Source organism: Lichenostomus cassidix, chromosome Z, assembly GCF_008360975.1.
Source record: "Lichenostomus cassidix isolate B80296 chromosome Z, HeHo_3.0, whole genome shotgun sequence".
Classification (NCBI taxonomy): Eukaryota; Metazoa; Chordata; class Aves; order Passeriformes; family Meliphagidae; genus Lichenostomus; species Lichenostomus cassidix.
The window spans coordinates 33,571,914-33,591,161 of record NC_139511.1 but is presented as its reverse complement, the minus strand read 5'-3'; the positions used below and the strand labels follow the sequence as shown (position 1 = coordinate 33,591,161).

Genomic DNA, 19,248 nt, shown 5'->3' with positions numbered 1-19,248 from the left:
TCTGTCTGCTCCCAGCTTCTTGTGCATCCTTACCCTCCTCACCAGAATGCAGTATGAGAACAAGGAAAGGCCTTGGCTCTGTACAAGCCCTGCTCAGCAATAAAAACATCTCTATATTATCAGCCCTGTGTTCAGCCCATACCAGTTCTGGTATGGGTCCAAAGCACAGACCCATACCAGCCACTGGGAAGAAAATTAACTCTACCTGAGCAAAAACTAGCAAGAGGAAGAAAGAGAGAGCTAAAACCCTGTCACTATAGATTTTGTTCTCCCACACAGGCAAGTCAGCCAGGGTAAAAGTGCTTTTATAAGGAGTTACAGATTTGATTAGATCACTGAGGCAACAGCAATTGCTCTCCTTGTGTAACCTACTGTTGTGATGCTCATAAGAGCCATGCCCATTAGTGCGGCTCAGCATGAGCACCTTTTCTTTTGAAAATGCTTTTATGAGTCCTTGCTGATCTCAGAATTTTCTGAGAAATAGTGTGTTCTGCAAAATCTAAAATTTTCTGATATTCGCATTATCTGTGAGTCTACTTCCCCTCCCAAATTCTAATTCTCTTACTTTTTTGTTAAAATAATCCCATTGCACAGGGGACATCTGGCCTACAGGAAAAATCTGGAATTAAATCCATGTGCCTATGCACACAGCATCATTGTACTGTGATGATAAATTATTAAATACGCCAAGAACAATTTTTTTAGGACAAGCCGAACCAGCAATGGGAACTGAACTACTAAAGAAGGAAGGGAAATGCCAAAGGCAAAGTATCCTTATGAAAACACTGAACAAAGGCTGCAGCAAAGCAGATATACATTGAGGTGAATGACTTCTCGGTTGTCTTCCCATCTCTCTTTGAAAGATAATGTAGAATGATCTTTCTCCTCTTATATGTTAAAAAAAATATTTGCCATACATGTCTTATGGAAGAACACCAGTTCTGCTTCTTTATTTGTTGCTTTCTCTACTGAAATGAATAAAAGCACAATGGTTATTTCCATGTGACAGATACTGTCATCCACAGCTTTCAGAGCATCAGGTGTAGAGGCTGAGTAGCTGACTCTAGATTTGGGATATACTGTGGTGGTGCATCACTACCCCTCCTCTTCCTCTTGACAGCTGAGATGATGTGAAAATCGGCTCTTGAGCATCCATAGTGGGCCCCTTCTTGACATCTGAGTGGAAATAAATACATCAGACTGAATAACAACTCATTTGCACTTCAATTTCATTATGATTTCAGTAGGACCCCCATGATTCATTATAAAATAGAGTATTCAACCAGGATAAATTATATGAAACAAGAGGTTTAATGCTTTCTTTAAATTGCATATTCTTATGGTTAATTTACAGAATAGTCTGTGTCCTTCACAAGGAGCACCCAGGAATGTATTTTCAAAGCTCTGCTCTCTCTCTCTTTGCAGTTTTAGTGGAGTTAAACTTCAGACACACTTGACAACATGGAATAAAATTGTGGATTGATTAGAAAATGTGCTTTGAAGGTGGGTGAGACATGTCAGTTAACATGCCAGTGAAATAAGTGTTACAGGTGTTCACAAATTTGAGAGTATGAGAGTATGAGTTAAAAATTAAATATTTTCCATTTGGAAACAGGAGTAGTAACCAATGACAAGTAACAGTAAATGATAGCATATTGGAAGAAAAAAAAGAAAAATAATTAAAATAATTACTAAGAGCTCTGGGGTGTCTTTTACTAAAAATAAAAAGCTCTGTGGACTGATACATGCAATTACTTCACAGCAACATGAAATTTACACTGAATTTACATCTACATGAAATAGTGCTCAGTATTTCATCACTGGTTCAAACACCTATCAATATGCCTCTTTACTCAAGATTGTTGATCCCTTCCTCTGCTGAATACAAATTATTGCTTACATACTGAAATATTTATTTAATATTACTGAAAAATTGTTACTCCATCTTCTAAATTGCAAGAAGTGTTAAAGTACTTATATTTGATATTTTTTACAACAGGTGGTAATATAAAATGGAATAGTGGTAAATGTTGCAATAACATCTGTAATTTCCTAGAAATGAGCAGGTGTAGCAAGTTTCATGCAGTAGCTACCAATTTTTCACAAGCACATAGATTTATCTGTGCCATTATTTTTAAGCAAATAATAAAATATAGACTAGCTTCCAGAATGATATTGCTTTTTGCTGGCCAAGAGGAGCACCCACTGACATTATGTTTTGGTTTTAGTTTTTTTTAATGAAGGTAGACTGCTTTGAAAGTTGTGTGTTTGCCACAGTATACTAGAAGGGTAAGTATTAGATGAGATAATAGTTCTCCAGTTGTCTCAGATCAGATTTGTGTAGCTGAAGACTTTGGGACAAAAGAACATAAGATTTAGAGAACTGCCTTCACAATTTTAAAAAATATATAATACTAAACAAACAAAATGCAGGCACCAACAAGACTTCTTCCAAACTTTTGTTAAGATTTAAAACTTTATTTTGAACGTTCAGAACATCACCACAAACATGGAAACTAGTAGACACAAATGGCTTCATATCCAGTTTTAAAATAAAATATTTACTGAAGAAATTGCAACACATTTTCATGACAACAATATACCTTAATATTTCATATCGACATACAAAAATCATGCATTTTAAAGGTTCATTTTGGCTAGATTGTGTTTTCTGGGTGCTAAAATTCACTGTAGACCTTACACATTTTAAATATATTATATATACATTTTTAACAGGCTATTATAGTGATACTACATTCCCAAATAAAACACAAAATGTAATAAAGCTTTATATTTTCTTTATCTACCTTATTTTTTTCATATTAAAAAAAATAATTCTATATGTAATAGCAAAACAAATATTTTAAACCAGCTCACATGTATGCAATATATGTAAAATCTAATATTATAAACTAGGATGGCAATGCAAGGGTATAAAATATGGTCTCTTTTGAGTCAGTGGTCAAAATTTGTAAGTAATATTGCTTCTGTTCTGGCCTTGCTATGATACATGCAAGTCCATGAAATACTTCATGGCTTATTATGTAGCAGGTGAGGAGTCAACTGGGAACTAAAGGAAATGGTCCTCAAGCCTAACATTGGCAGCTACTCATTTTATTTCTATCTTTGCTATACAATTATTCTATTCTTGGTATGAGGCACATTCAAAAAAAAGTCCAGGGCTAAATTTCAGCCTGTAACATCTTTGCAGTCAGTACATTTTATATAATTCAGATCCCCTATATTGTACTTCTGCAAGATATTTTACTATGTAAATAATTCCTCCAGTTAAAGCAATAATGTTAAAAGGTTCTATATATAGCTTTCTTTTTGAGATTCTGTCATGATTCTGTGCTGGCTGCTAAGGCATGTGCCACGCATGATGACCCTTGGCACCGGTGTGTTAGCGTCTGAGGGCAACCTCTCTATTTTGACCTCTGTATGTGACCCATTATGCCTTAAGGTTGATCATTCTCTTGATTTTCCAGCTCCATCGATGGAATTCAATGCTGTGACACTGAGTATCATCAGCAAATTTTTTTACAAACAGAGTTGATGTATAAAGATTTATAAAAGTCTTACTAAACATAGTGCTTTTAAGTGTTTTGCATCCCTGATCTGTAAATAACTTTTGATCTATTGACAGACTGTCAAGAAAGATGCACTTGGCTGTAAAAGTCAAACCAGGCTTCTTTATGAGTTTCAGAAACTATTCAAGAATGTGAAGAGACAGTCTGACAAAACACAGAGTGAGCACTGGACTGTGACAGACGAGATCAGCTTTTGTTCTTGGATCTGCCACTATCCTGCTGACCAATCTACGTGCAGTTGGTTCCTCTCTTCATGCTTCACTTTCACCACCTGAGAAGTTAAGATAATGGTGTTGTCATTTTTGCAAAGTGCATTGAGATTTATGGAGAAAGAGTGTTGTGTGAGAGCCTGGAATTTACTGTTAATGAAGAGCATTAGCTTTTTGCAAGCTCTTTCCAGTTTTCCAGTGTAATGAAGTAAACACAAAAAAAAATTTGTTTTTTGAAATCAGTAGGAGTTTCACATTCAATTCCACTGGTGCCAGAATTTCTTCTGAGAGAATGACAGAAGTTGTGCTCCTTTCTAGACAGTGCTAGTAGCAATTCTTGTGTATACTATGACTCTAGCTCTGAAATGTCTGTGCATTTGTTAGAAGGGTGGAAGGTAAGCAAGCAATAACTCTGAAAGGAACAAGGTAGCACTTTTTAATGCAAATACTGCATTTGAGCATCCCCTGGAAGATATTTATAATGCAATAGCATGCAGGCTAGTAATATTAGTACTCGGCTTCATTTTCCTATGACATAAGCACTTACTAAAAATATGATAGGCTCTTTTTATTGGTTCAAAGCAGTTCCTAAGGTACAAATTGTGACTTATGTGATTTTAATGTGTCCTTTAAAAATTGTATGTGCTTATTTTATCTTAGATGGCCTTTGTTATCACTAGGATACACTTCAATCATTCATATTTGTTTTTAAAAAAGCTTTGGAGATACATCTGGAAAAGGTCACATTTTGTACCATTTTTCCCCTTTTGAAGGTTTTGAGAAAAGCAGTTTCCCCTGAAAGAATATTTTAAGTAATGTGTTTTCTATTCTCAAATTTGTATTGCATTATAACACAGTCCTGACTGCAACTCTAAATATGCCAAATGCTGTAATGCTTATCCCAGAAAACCTTCTTTTAGAGACTCTGGTGGGTCCTAACTTCAGGAATAGATTTGGTTCTATAAGTAGTTACATCAGCTCAAAGCATGAGTTTAAATGGCAAATATAAAATACTTCAGACAATTTAAAGGCAATAGATCGTGTAGTGCATGAACATAAACCCTTTTAATTGGAATATAGCAATGTAAAGAAGTATAACTCAGCTAATTTGATAATTTGAATAAAATCTTTGTATACTACACCAACCCCTCTCCAAGGGTAACACCAGTTCAAAAGATATTCCATTCCTTCACTAACCACACCATGTGTTCATTTAACCGGCAGCAGCACTAGAACTGAGTCTTTTCCACAGAGGCTTTCGTAGGGGACTCCCCAGTTAGTTCTCCCTGGGGAGGCTTTCTGTTTTCTCTACGTACACCATTTTATCTGTCATTCTCCATAAATAATGTCTGTTCTTCTGAAATATATTTGGGCAAAAAACTCAGGTCATTCTTGAAGCAATGGGTCCAGAAAAGATGATCTCCAGCTCTCTTACATGGACTGGCTTTTCCACAGCCTTCAGTTAAAACACTGCATCACACTGGAGAGAAGTATCATGCTGAGAAGGTAGACACAATATCTGTTCCTTTTGACGGCTATCCCCACACTTCCTTTTACTATGCAACAGTTCATTTATTTAGCAGATTGAAGACTATCTTCTGCACACTCTCCCACCAGTCAGTAATGAAAATGGCACAGAACTGTTTATCCACAGCGTTCTTGAAGGAAATGATTAGTGCCATCCAGCATGCATTTGTATGTTCTGGGCTTCTTCACAACCATTTCTTTGTTTTTCTTCTGGCACTATACATTGATTTTTCTTGCAATTATATGCAAATGCAAATAATATTAAGCTGACTTTCCAAATATTTCACATTATGTGAATGATGAAAATTCTTCTTTTTTCTAAATTACAAGATAAGGTATTCTAGGACATCTTTCCTTTTCTTTCTGATTTATTTCAATTGATGGCAAGAGTACACAATTTTTTATTTTTCAGTTTTTTTCATAGCAATCACTGTACCTCATTTTTTCAATTTCCAAATATTTCTTTTAAAACAGATACTAATAAATAGGATCTTGCATGGTTGTTTGCTAACTATGGATTTTACATGCGTGTTGTCAGATGAGACTTCACAGCTGACTTCTGACAGCGCAATTTCACATCACCACACATTTGCCTTTCAGCTTCTCCTTCCTTTTCTGTTGCTTGCTCTTTTTGCCATCAATTTGCAAACTCACAGTCCTGCGTTTCTCTAGGTTTAGCAATTCTTGGAACAACTCTTTCACATTGTGGTTCGTCTTGGCAGAGGTCTCCATGAAGGCACATTTCCACTTCTTAGCCATGGCTTCTCCTTCACTGCTTTCTACCTCTCTGTTTTGGTTCTCATCATTTTTGTTCCCCACCAGCATTATTGGAATGCTTTCTATGTCTCCTTTTATCTGACATATTTGTTCATAGATTGGCTTGAGTTCCTCCAAGGACTGTCGGCTGGTGATAGAGTAAACCAAAATAAAGGCATGTCCTTTGGAAATAGAGAGACGTTGCATGGCTGGAAACTGATGGCTCCCTGTAGTGTCAGTTATCTGCAAAGTGCATATGCTCTTATCACAGCTGATCACCTGCCGATAGGTGTCTTCAATGGTAGGGATGTAGCTCTCTCTGAAAGTGCCCTTCACAAATCTCAAGACCAAAGAACTTTTCCCCACTCCTCCAGCTCCAAACACAACTACCCTGTAATCATTGCTTTGCTCAGGCATGTTTCTCCGTGTGTCACTTGCTCAGCTAAGGGGGAAAATCTAGGAGAGAAAACAACGAAAACAAGAAGACAGACATTAGTACAGGTACACGTGTAGATATGTATCACAGTGCATGCTGTGATATCTTTCCCAGTAAGAGATAACTGTGATGTGATGGCATACTAATTATAATAATTTAAGAAGATCTGTAGGGGGGTTAAAGAATGATTTCTGTAGTAAATTTAGGGTTTGCAATCTAGTCTGGACTGGTAACAAAAGATCATCTTCATCACTTTGTGGCTTTTCATAACTTTGTGTGTTTCAGTATTCTTCCTATTGGACTAATATTCACAAGAATAAAAAGTTGCATCTGGGAATTTAAACAAGGCCAAGGCCTGAACAAACTGTAGAAATGGAATTATTCTTCTATATCTAAAATTGGTCTAAAGAGTTGAAACAGATAACTGTACAGGTGTATGACAGTCAATTATGCTGAAAACACCAGCTCTTCAGTAGTTAGGGAATTTATCTCCAATACAACTGGACTACAATTTTGAGAGACAACTAAGACATATTTGTAGACTATTCGGCACAGCACCTAGTAAGCTTTGTTTATGGCTCCATGGGAGTGTGTGTCCCACTTCACTGTGTTTTGCCACTGGCATTTCAGGTCAAAGAGTCCATTTTGATAAAACTCAGATTGCTCACATTCAGTCTGCCTTTTCATTCCAATATTTATCTTGCAGCAGATGATATTTAAGCTATACTTATCAGAGAGGTTCAGCAGACATATTCATAACATTTTTAGTGGCTCGTATTGCCAAGGTTGGCAAGTGCATATGTTAAAGTTCATAAAACTCTGTGATTCCAGAAGACAGCTCCCCTTGACAAAACCCATCTGTATATAGGAGGACCACAAATATTGATGTAATTGTTAAATAACAGAAATGGGAAAGTTTTCACATTTACAAGCTGTAGCTATTTTAGAATTCATTGAAATAAATGCAAAGGTCAATTTGTCCTCCCATCAGTAGCAGCTCCATTAGTACACACCACATACAAGCCTTTTTTATATTTAGTGAGATTTAAGGAAATAAGCACTAAAAAATTGAACCCCCAAAATTGAAAGAGCATAGGATATTGTCCCTTTTCAGACAAAATCTGGATGTATAAGGGGTGTATGTGGAAAAAACTGCAAAATTTGCTGCATCTGTACCCGTTCTGAAGAAAATGGGCAGGTTTTACAGGGAACTTTGTCCAAATGCTTTAATGGCACCAATTTATTAAATTTGCCTGCTGTAATTTTGCCTGCGTAGCAGTAAATCCAGAGCAACCCAAAGTATTTCTTTCCTCTTGAAAGAAAGCCTCCAAGTTATTTCTTCAATACAGCGGGAGGAGTGACTGCATTGCAGGGGGTGATTTTAAGTTACTTTTTACCTGCCTAGCAGCAGGACAGCACTGATGCCATAGAGGTATGGATGTTAGTGGACCCCCCACGCCCTTATGCCAGTTGTAAGCTCATGCCAAAATCTCTTTTTCTGTATTTTGATGCTGTTGCTGTTTGTGCCAGTTAGGCTTAAGCTAAGGCAACCCATGCTGCACTAATGTCTTCAATTTGTTGTTCAAGCATATCCTGATGTTTTTATCCTTCTCTTCCAGGGCATCCTATAGTGTCCTAATTCTAATTTCTGAGTAAGCTGAAAACATCTGTCTTTACGTAACATGTCGGATGAAGATGATGTACTTCCTCATCTGCCATCATAGGCAGAATAATAAGTGCAACTGGGGATGCTGATCCCGAGGTGCAGTGCAGGGCTGCAACAGCTCTGTCTACCCAGCCTGGCTTCAGGCAGAAGGCAGCTTCACCCCTTCCATCTCTCCTGTGCTACTTTCACTGTCACTCTGAGAGGCTTGTTTAAATATAGGAAAGATTGGTATAGAAGAGTGTTCATCCTGAGGCACTGAAGCAAAATTGTTTTTCTGACAGTAGAATACAAGCAATGGAAAGAAAAGCTAGCCTCAGAAAAAATGCCTATGTATGTGTTTATAGAAGAAGAAAAACCCTCTGAGGAACAAAGAAAATGAGTGAGCAGCTCATGACGTTAAGAAAGGAAGGAAAAAAAGTAGCTGGAAAAAAAGGAGGAAGAAGAGGAAGTTTGTATAATGCTGTTCCACTGAGAATAAATCTGTACCTAAGAGCTGCAGACATGCAAATTCAGAACAGTCATAGAGTTTACAGTTGTGGATGACTGCACAGAATGAACTACCATAAGAATTACAGTTTAATAATTTCTTGTGAGCAAAAAGGCAAGAGAGCGAAGTCTGCAAATTCCACCTCAGAAGCATCTTAAGGATTGCACAATCGTATTATATGTAGCCTAGGAACTACAGTACAAGGAGAGAAAATGCACTATGAAAATTTTTACTAAGAAAATCAGTGAAATATAAAGTAGAGAAACAAAATTTTAAAAGCTAGCTGAATGTACTCCTGCTCTATTACACTGCATACTTAAAAGCATACTCAGAAATCTCCAAGAAAATTGACATATAGTAGCCCGAAAGATAGAACAAATTGAAATGTGGCATTTAATGGCATGAAGTATTAAGCATACAGAAAAATTCCAAGGGATCCTGAAACAGCATGGTAACAGTCTTTAACACATAGCAAGTTGTTGCAAAGAGAGAGTCTAGTGGAAAAAAATTGAGTTTATGGACTTACGTTGTAGAAGAGATTCACATTAGACAATAGGAAAATTTCACAGTGGTAAGAATGACAGACCTGTTGTGTAGAGAGATTTTGCAGATATTCTTTAGAAATTACCATAGTATCAAGGGATAATTCCAGTTGGAAGGGCCCTAAGAAGATTTCTGGTTCAGACTGCTCATCATAGCAGGGTCAGCCATGAGACCAGATAAAGTTGTTCTGTCCTGGACAGATGTGAAAATCTTCAGTGTGTCCCACAGCCTTTCAGGGAAACATGCTCCAATGTGAAATTACCATCAGCATGACTTTTTCCCCCTGTACCTAATCTAACCTACTGTCTCAACTCCTACTTGTTGTTTCTCCTCCCAGCATCCATTGTTGTGAAGAGTTTGACTCCATCTTTTCGATGGCTTTCCTGTAGGTGTTGAGGGCTACTCTTTGGTGCCCCAGAACTGTGCCTTCCCCAGCCTGAATTGCTCTGGTCCCTCAGCCTGCAGAGCAGGACAGTGCTGCAGCTCTGGACACCTTGGTGCCCTCAGCAGCACTCGCTCCAGGTTATCGATGTGTTTCCTCTCCTGGGGGTGCCCAAACCGGACAAACTACATTGCTGTTGTCCCATGAGTGCTGAGCAGAGGGGGATTATCACCTCCCTCGGCTGGCTGGCCATGCTCCTATTCATACAGCCCAGGGCATAAGGGGGCTTTGCTGCAGCCGGGGCGACTGCTGACCAGCACCAGGACACTGCCCAGTGCAGCCCCAGGACCTTCCCTACAAAGCAGTTTCTCCCCAGTCTGGGTGACTGCAAAGGAGCAGTTACCTTAGCTGCTGTTTGGTCTGTCAGTCCTAAAGATCCTCAGTTCTGCCAAAATTAAAATTACAGATTTTTCTAAATTTGTCCTGCTCAGGAACTAAAAGGAAAAAGAAACCCAACTCATGCAAGGCTTAATGACCACAGGAGAAAGAATTCCCTAAATATTTTTTATCATTTCTGTTCTCTGTGGGTATGTGGTCAGAGAATATCCTGCAGTGACAATAATTCTGTATGAATGTGGTACACTTGTACTTGAGTGTTCATTTGTTAATGCTTTTCATACCACCCTAGTAGTTTACTAATGCTTCTTTGTCTTAAAATGTGTTAACTGAAACACACAGGAGGACAAAATAAAGTATAGCATTAATTCACTAGCTTATGGCATTCTGGCCAGTGAGGGTATGGAAAAATTAACTTGAAAGAAGTCTGACTTTTCAGATGTACAAGATCATTTCTGATTCAGAAAACCAGTCTGTTTCATAATCTGCACAGAAAAAGTAGTTACTTTTTACCTGTTAGAATGGACTTATTCTGTAATGAAGCCTCATTTGCTGCCTTTGTTACTTTCACAAACTACATCACTGAAAATTTATTATGATCCTCTATAATGTCAGCTTATGAGCACTATCCCTACTTGAAAAGGCAAAGCACTTCTCATAACATACATTCATACCTTTAATTTTTGATTATGTGATGGCAAAGTTCAGCAAACCAGTGGGTGCATACCTCTGCTGACTTAGCTGTGCTTTCTGCAGATGTTCTGCTAACACAAGGCTGGAGTTGCTCTAGTTCAGCTGCTGCAGGTGAGGCTGATGGGCTATTCACTGTGACAAACCAGTGCCCCCAGTTCAAACTCAGCTGCAGACCTTTATGGTAGTCTGCATGCTTTCCCTAGTTATTTCTGACATGCCAGGTGAAAGAATTGAAATGCCTTTTTCTGACAGAATGATACAGTTCAATGTCTGAGTAATGATGACATAAAATCACTTATTTTATTATGTAGTGGAAAAAATATGCATTTAAAATATTTAAACAGAGTAACTCATGTTACATATTACGCTCTTCATAGTTTAAACTCTTAATGTTCTCTGGCTGACTAGTTAATTACGTATGGGTATATTAGCATCTACTAAATCGATCTCACTGACCCTGCACTTAGCTACTGGGTCTCCACAGTTCTTTCTCATCTTGAATTAGGTTTTTTATGGTGTGACTTTTCTATCAATTGTATTTAAGACTTGCGGGATAGATAGCATATGCAATAACAGGCAAAAGATATAGGAAGGGTGAAAAATCATATCTGAAAATTAATCTACTTTAATATCTACCCTTAGAGTAATATAAGATCAGAATCTCACAGATGGTGAACTCTTTCCGCTTATGCTTGGAAACGAGCATCACCCTATCTCCAATGTCTCCAGTCTTGTGTTTTGCTGTAAAAGATTTTCACCATGTTTGCACTGTTTGACTACCATGAAATGTCACAAGTTTTAAATTTAGTTGATATTGTTTTACTAGACTGTGTCCTTTAGTGTAACATTCATTTTATGAAACAGCATGACGTTACCTTTACTTTCTGGAGTCAGAGGCTTTGATTGCATCTTAACTGATCTAGTTTCTTGAGGTTTTATGATGTCCTACTCAGACTTCAGTCTGATATGAAATTCAGCAATTGTCAGATGTTGTGAATTAATTTCCTGAAAGCTCTTTTTCCTCACGTAAAACCATCTCATGTCAGTCACAGACTTTTTTTTTTTCTTGTAAACTCTGGGGCAATGTCTCTGTTTATATTGTTGTTGTTATCGTGAAAAACCAATAAAGTAGAAGCAATGCATTTATTTTGAAATCTTGCATCAATTTAAATTAACATGAGGCTATCTGGTGATGACACCACTATACAAAGACACAAGGTGCAAGGTGAAGAATGTAGATATAGATAAGATGGATTTCAGCATGGCTGTAAGATTATGTCCATTTCCCAATATCAAAGGTGAAAAATGTCACATTATTTATATAAAAGTGGGAAAGGGAACTCTGCAAGTAACTTTTTCTCGTTGTGCATTTAAACAAGCATTTCTGAGGGAGTATTTTTGCCGTATCTGCTAATGAAGATGCAGTTTAACAATGGGGACTTTCCTACTTCCAATATCTTCATATTTTGATATAAGACTTGCTTTTTTGTTCTATTTCTTCACTTGTTTTCTGTGGTCTTTTCAAGTCAATGGAAAGTTGGACACACTTTAAGACCAAATGACAACTGTTAAAACAGCTTTTTCTTACAACGTGAGGTTCTAGTCCATATGGAAAGAACTTCTTTATTCTCATGCAGAACAAAATGTTCTTTGAAAGTCTGCATCTTGACGATCAGCTAGTGTAAATCATGATTTTTTTTTTCACTGCATAAATGCAGTAGCACTTTTTATTTATGTTGTTCTCAACTACAGTTGAAGAGAGAAGCATTTATAGCTTTTCTCTCCAGTAATAGAAAGAAGATGACCAGCGAGATTTCCTGAGAAAATGGAATCTTCTGGAGAAAAAACCTGTGTCATAAACCTGCTGCTATTCTCTGACACATTGTCTTTACCGTAAAATTTGCTTGATTATCTGAAAGTAAGGGACAAAATCAGACATTTTTCTTATTTGATGTACTCACAGAAATAAAATATTCAAACTACAAATTCAATTTGATTAAACTGAAACAGATTTCATTGAGATCTAGGTTCTCTACAATGTTGAAATGTTTGAAGTTGCATGGAAAATTAATAATTTAGAATCTTTTAATTGAAATTAACTTTACAAAGTATTTTAGAGAGGTTCCCTAAGAGATTTTGTGGGTTTCTCTCATTCTCCTGGCCTAACATAGAGGAGAAATAGAAAGGACAGGAGGCTTTCAGCTTAATTTGTTGCAGTATTTTTCTGTATTTATAGAAGGAGGCTGCTGTCCTAAGTACTTCTGTATGTAAAGTAGAATCCAGCCCCTACACTGTCCTGCAGTCACAGATGCTATTCTCTGCTTTAGCCAATTGTCATATTGTCATCACACCAATGTTGGAAATCTCATTCCCAAAACCATGCCTTTTCAAAATTGTTTGAAACCCTATGGAACCCTTGGTAAAAGAAAAAAATCCCACACACATAGTTGTCACTCTAAGAAAATCTTTACTAGTGCTCTGGCTAACATGGCCAGTAGATGTTGTGGCAGAAATAGTTTCGCTAGGCAAGAAAGCACTGGAAAAAGAAAGGGCAGATAAATTCACATGTTTCCTGTAGGAACCACAGGTAGCATGGGGTTTTGGAACTAGGCTTAACTAAAGTGGCATTGCTTATTGAAGAAGGCAGGACTGGTGGCAGAAGAATGAATGACGCAGAATGATCTATTGATTCCCTTCCCTGCTGAGGGTTCATGTGCAGAAAATGCAGAAGGAGATGGACCTGATCCAACAAAAAGCTTTATACATAGGAATACACTGAAATTGTTTGCTCTGATGTTGCCTGAGAGCTTTCAGAACTAACCCTTTAGTAACAGATATGTACTAATGAACCGTTACTGCAAAACAAGATTCAGCATCACTGAACACATGTACCATGCCAAAAAATCCACCTTACTTTCATTTAGAATCAGAAGTATTATGCTAAATTTATTCAGGATGGACAGGTGAATACACATGAAAAAACTCCTTAGATTCATGCAGAAACAGAAATATTACACTAAGCTCAGTGAGGGTGGACTGGTGTCCTATTGGCTGTCACTTTCTGTTTAGAGGACTGGTTAATCTCAAAATTAAAAAGGGAGAAATTCACGACAGTTCCTGTCTAAATTCAGGCTTTCCTTTAGGTGTGTTAGATACTTCATTGATTTATCTGTTTGATCATTTTGTTAAACCAGTGTCTTAATCCTTAAGTGCTTATCATCAAAGTTCAGTGAGATACTACTCAGAAGCCTTTCCATACATGTAGTAATGTATTCATGAATGCACACATAGAAACAAAAATGTCAAGACAACAGAATTGTATTCAGCTCCCTTTGGAACTGATTTTTTTGGTAAGTTTTCTTCCCAACTTAACTAACCAAATACAATAGTTTTTCCTCAACTATCAGTAAATTTAATTTAACCGAGTAAAGATGGAAAGATCAACTTACAACATTTTATGTTTGCCTTTGAACAAATAGGACATAATGCCATTGGGCAGAACTGTATGATTATAAACTGGAATTTGTCACTCATACACATGCAGGATCAGAGACTCAGTCTGAATTTTCAGCCCCTATGATTTTTAATATTAGTAGAATCATTTTTGGTATTGAGCAATGATTTTACATGTTCTAGTGACCTTCTGCTTCTCCAGTGGTACACTAGAAAAAACAGGTTCTGCCCTATGGATAATGGTATGTTTTTATAAGTTTTCCCAAATGGAGAAGCTTGGAAAAATACAAAGCACTAAAAAAAACCTCTCAAGCCAAGAAAGAACATTTCCCAACCAATCATTTTACTTTATAGGTGGTGGATGATTCTGTATATTGTGACATTCATGACAAAAATCCCAGCAGAGGCAACAAGCTATTTCCATATAAATATGTGTATTTACAAAGAAGAATAGTACACTCATAGAAGACTCTTTTCCATTCAGCAGAGGAAAGAGGAAACTCTGAAGACTGGTGGCCATTTTGCCTTTCACTGCAGTTCTAAATTCCATACTGTTAATTTGAGACTACTTATGCAAATCTTCTGTAGAAGCACAATTATTAAAGGTTAAGTGCTTGTGACTTCTTATGATATAACTCCTGTCATTAATTTTCTTTGCTTGGCTAGGAAGGATAGCTAGATTGCTATCCTGACCACTGGAATACTTCTGATGCTCTTACACAGCCCAAATAATATCTGATTCAAAGCAATGGCTTAAACAGAACATTTTGACACGTGTTTGCTGGGCAATAACTTGTGAATAGGTTAATGCAGTGGGTTTCAGGACCCAAAATGATCCCTGACAATTAATTAAATAATGTAGTACCATTGTTGATATGCTTCCAGACACTAATAAGAAGCCTGTGCTTCCACTGAAATTTTTCTGCAAATCAGAGATTTTGAAACAATTAAATAACTGTGGGTTACAAGATAGTAATAGGAGCTTTCTGATAGTTTATAAAGGTTCACCACTCCAACTTACAATACTTTCAATTCTGAAGTAAGACAGGTAGGTTTACCCTTAAGAGAAGTTTCTTCTTGATTCATGTTTCTTTTCATTGTAGTATTAAAAAATTATTAAAAATATATTCTGAAGATTAAAAAATACTTAGTAACACATGGTAGCATTGGGTTTGCATGTACAGATTGGGAAAGCAGTAATGTTATTTGTGTTAACTGCAATTTTTAGCTACAAATGGTAGCTAATATTTGATGATTTAAATAGTTAACTTTTTCAGAAGAGATAGAAGTTTTCTGCTTCAGTTTTCAGGGAAGAATATAAAAATAAATAAAAATAAATGAAAAAAAGGACAAATGTTCTTTTCTTAGCTTCAGATTAATTTTAAGTAAGAACTACTGGGCATATTGGGAAGCAAACAGCTGCAGTTTTTGGAATGGATTTGCCCTTTTCATATGCTTTCTTTAATATGTATATATTTTGAAAGTAGATGCTGAAAGGCTGACATAACATCCCTGACACTTTTTCAGATTCAACAAAAACCAGTTTCACTACCTGCAGTCAGGTTGATGCTGACTGAATTTTACTGCCATAGCACATTGCAGACCTGCGTAGCCAGAGACTAATTTTAATCTCAGATACAGAAACCTAACATTCAACTTAAAATCATTTTCTCGAGGAGGTGCTCCTGACCTCAGTGTAAGTCAAAAGTGTATTTGCCATAGACTTGACACACACTTTTTCACATTTTGCTCTTGTCTTTCTTTGATATCCATCTCAAGAATTATCCTGTTCTCAGTATTTTGTGGTTAAAAACTAATCAGTATTTGTTTTCTCAAAAAGGCAAATTAGACTATGTTCTGTTTCAATTAATACATTCAGCTGCATTGACACTCAGAGGTTCTTTTCCACTGCTTTTCCAGCAGTAAGATTAATGCACATTTTGATTTTAATGTTACAATAAAAATGCAGTGAATGTATCTGCTGATACCTGGAAATGTTTGTGTGTAAATTAAAAATGTTAAATGGAAAACAAAAAATTCCAGAAATATTTTTTTCCTGGCCCATTTTTGGAAATAGCTCATTTTAAAGGGAAATTAACATTGCTAATACCCATGTTTTACAAAATTTTCATTTTCTTCCTCTATGTACAATTGATTATTTCTCAATTAGTCCTAGTAATATAAAATAGTAAGGGGAAATTAAACAACATTTGGAATCAGTCTAGAAATTAAACCAAATGTCCCATAGTGTGTACTGTCTCAGCTTTTGTGTGCAAATGTTCTGATACTCACTCAAAGTATGGGAGATGAAACATTCAAATGCAACTTACGTATTACAGAACAGTCACTGAGGAACACTGTGAATTGAATGTAATCCAGTGTAGTACATAAATCAAAACCATTAAAAAAAAAGAATAAAAGGATAAGTTCATGAACATGAAGAATGAGAGAGTAAGACAATATGGAATTTAATGTAGACTTTCCATAGGAGCATCTTCAAACCAGAATATCGTTTATAGCACATTTATTTTAAAAGTCTAATTTTGGGGGCAATAGCACAGAGTATGTCACAATTAAAAGTCTGAGTCTTATTTTTCAAACATGATCCCGGGATCTCTATATGGGCAGCTGTGTTGGCTAGCACAAGAGAAAGCCAGAAAAGAAAGTTATCAGGTGATCCTCTAAGGAGACTAGAAACAGTGCTAGTAATAACTTCAGGACCAGCAGAACCAGTTTATATGCAGTCGGCTACTTTTATTGGTACTACAGAGACTGCAGGGCCAGTGTAATATAATCATGACCACTTGGCCAGAAGGAGCTTCTGAACTCAAATCAACTTCTAAAGAGCTCTCCTCTGCACTGTGAGAAAAGGTATTATTCAGCCTGAGGTCCACCAGGGCTTGTGCGTCTGCTGGTGTAAACAACAGCGCAGCACAGGGCAGAAATTTGCTTTCATGTGACTGATGTGAGATACGGGGAAAACTATATTTCCAAAGATCTTGAATGCCTTGCAAAGGGACTCTTTAGTGCAGGCAACTTCCAGAGAATAGTAAAGATCATATTTAGTACTGGAAGAGACTTTCTGGTTTATCAAATCCAATGCTTTGCCTTAGCAGGCAGCCATTTAATATAATCCCTTCCATCAAGTCACAGCTAAAAAGCATTTAAAATGTTTTCTTTATATTACTTCAAGTAGAATGTAATTTAAGAACCTTGCTGCTCTAATGGTTTGAAACCTTTCAGCCTAAGTGTATTCACAGCTCATTTATACCAATTTGTTCTTCTCTCTTAGCAGGGATAAAGACAAATAGCTGTACATCACAATCATTCCTCCAGATCCATGCAACCATTGATTTACAGCTGTGCTTGAAGTTGTTCCATGTTTATACAGTTCTTCATGCAGGAGCCTCAGAAATGCTGGGTGATGGGAGAGAGAGCATGAAGCCTGGAGGAATATCACATTTCAGAGCGCCAGAACAATGGCACAAAATCTATTCTGCATGAATTGGGCACTACTGCATTTAATAAGGACAGATGGACCCCAGAGAGCAGCTCCTGAGCATAAGCTAAGTCCATTAGTCAGAAAAGTAAAAAAAGAGGGGGGTGGAGGGGAGGGAAGCCAAAATAGCGCTCTAAGCCAGAATTAAAAATGTTGAGACCTGCAAACATTCTAGATAACAGTAAACTGTAAAGCTTGGCAAAGATACAACAGCAATCAGTTTCATCAGCTTTGTTTACCTAGAAAGGCATGGGGGTGTACAGCTTGCACAGCTGTATGTGTGTGCATTTATAAACAGGCACATATGTGTTCACTTACTAGGCAGTCATGAAAGCAGGACATTCAGAAAATTCTTTAAAATTAAAATATATCCAATTTTGTGGCTCCACTCTGTGCTCAACTTTCTGTGGCTGAGTGGTGCAGCATACTGAGCATCCCACATTTCATGGGGAAGAGAAAGTGTAATCAAATCAGAATTCAGCAGCTCTCAACTACTTGAGAATGGTCTTTCAGGATTTATTTTCTTTCATTCAGTTGGAAGAGGGACCATCTACTGAACAAAAAACAATTTCCTGCCTTAGAGTGGGATGCTGCAAAGTTATATCTGCCTTGAAGAAAGAAATACCTTGTGTTATTTCATTCAGACTCCACATTTTTCTATTCTTTTATCAGTTTGGTTAAAATGTACCTTTCATTTGAAAGAAATAAAAAATTAATCTCTCCTTAAGCCACTGCAGTGGCAGCACTATAAACTAGGGCAAAATTCAGCACATCGAGTTTTAATAAAAGACAGCTTGAAAAAAAGGTCATTACTAGTATCCCAGCACACAGAAAAATTATATCATTAACTGGCCAGTATGTGTAGGACCAGTATCTGGCTTCCTTGCAAGTCCCAGTTTACAGCATGCCATGTTCTCTACACATGATATTAGCTTAGAGAAAATCTTGCAGTCATAACTCATGCAAAACTCTATCGACTTTAGAGGAAATTTTTCCCAAGTGAGCACTGTGGATTTTGGCTGATGAAAATTAAGACCTCTAATCTCAATGCAAAGCTATGCCCGCTGTACAAGGCGGGACAGAAAAACAATGGAAAAAATTTACCTGTGTAGGAACAGAAAGCTTCAAATGCTCTTCAGTTTCTGCCTGTCATTGCACCAGCTCTTCTCCCTCTCTACCCTGGGCTCCCTCCAGCAGAAAGGAGTCCCTATATTAATCTAGGGGTCTGCAGCTCCGCCGCCTGCAGCTTCCCTCTGCTCCCTGCGCTGGCTGCTGCCCGCTCTCTGCTCCCGCAGCTCCGCTCCCTCCCGCAGCTCCCCCGTACCTGGGTCGTGGATAATGCTCTTGCTGGCTGAATCGCAGCCTCTCTCTCTCTCTGCTTTTACGGACCGACTGACTCCAGCCTCTGCTAGCGCTACTGCCTAAATGGCGACTGCGAAGCTCATCTAGGCTTTTAACTGCCACCTACTGAATAATTGTGGAATACATATATATATATATAGATATAGGTTTATATACATATAAGCTGTAATTATATGGTTTTCTCAACCAATTTAGTAGATTTTTACAATTAGTCTTTAAAGGCTCCAAATATCCAGTAGTTTATCATTT

General features: G+C 37.3%; 1 protein-coding gene across 2 annotated transcripts; it reads right to left on the bottom strand.

Annotated features, from left to right (window-relative positions):
* Nucleotides 1-2,457: 2,457 nt before the first annotated feature.
* Nucleotides 2,458-19,082, bottom strand: DIRAS2 (DIRAS family GTPase 2). 2 transcript variants are annotated; one of them, XM_085042293.1, is made up of 2 exons: nucleotides 18,962-19,082; nucleotides 2,458-6,538 (listed from the first exon to the last, which is right to left on the bottom strand). In XM_085042293.1, exon 2 carries the CDS (start codon nucleotides 6,497-6,499, stop codon nucleotides 5,900-5,902), a length of 600 nt encoding a protein of 199 aa, XP_084898419.1. In that variant the 5' UTR covers nucleotides 6,500-6,538; nucleotides 18,962-19,082; the 3' UTR covers nucleotides 2,458-5,899. The 2 variants fall into 2 exon arrangements, with proteins under 2 accessions (XP_084898419.1, XP_084898421.1); XM_085042295.1 differs by lacking the exon at nucleotides 18,962-19,082 and adding an exon at nucleotides 18,742-18,955.
* Between the last annotated feature and the right edge of the window lie 166 nt (nucleotides 19,083-19,248).

Coding starts and splice junctions, on each gene's coding strand:
- DIRAS2 (XM_085042293.1), bottom strand. CDS start 6,499: ATGCCTGAGCAAAGCAATGATTACAGGGTAGTTGTGTTTGGAGCTGGA.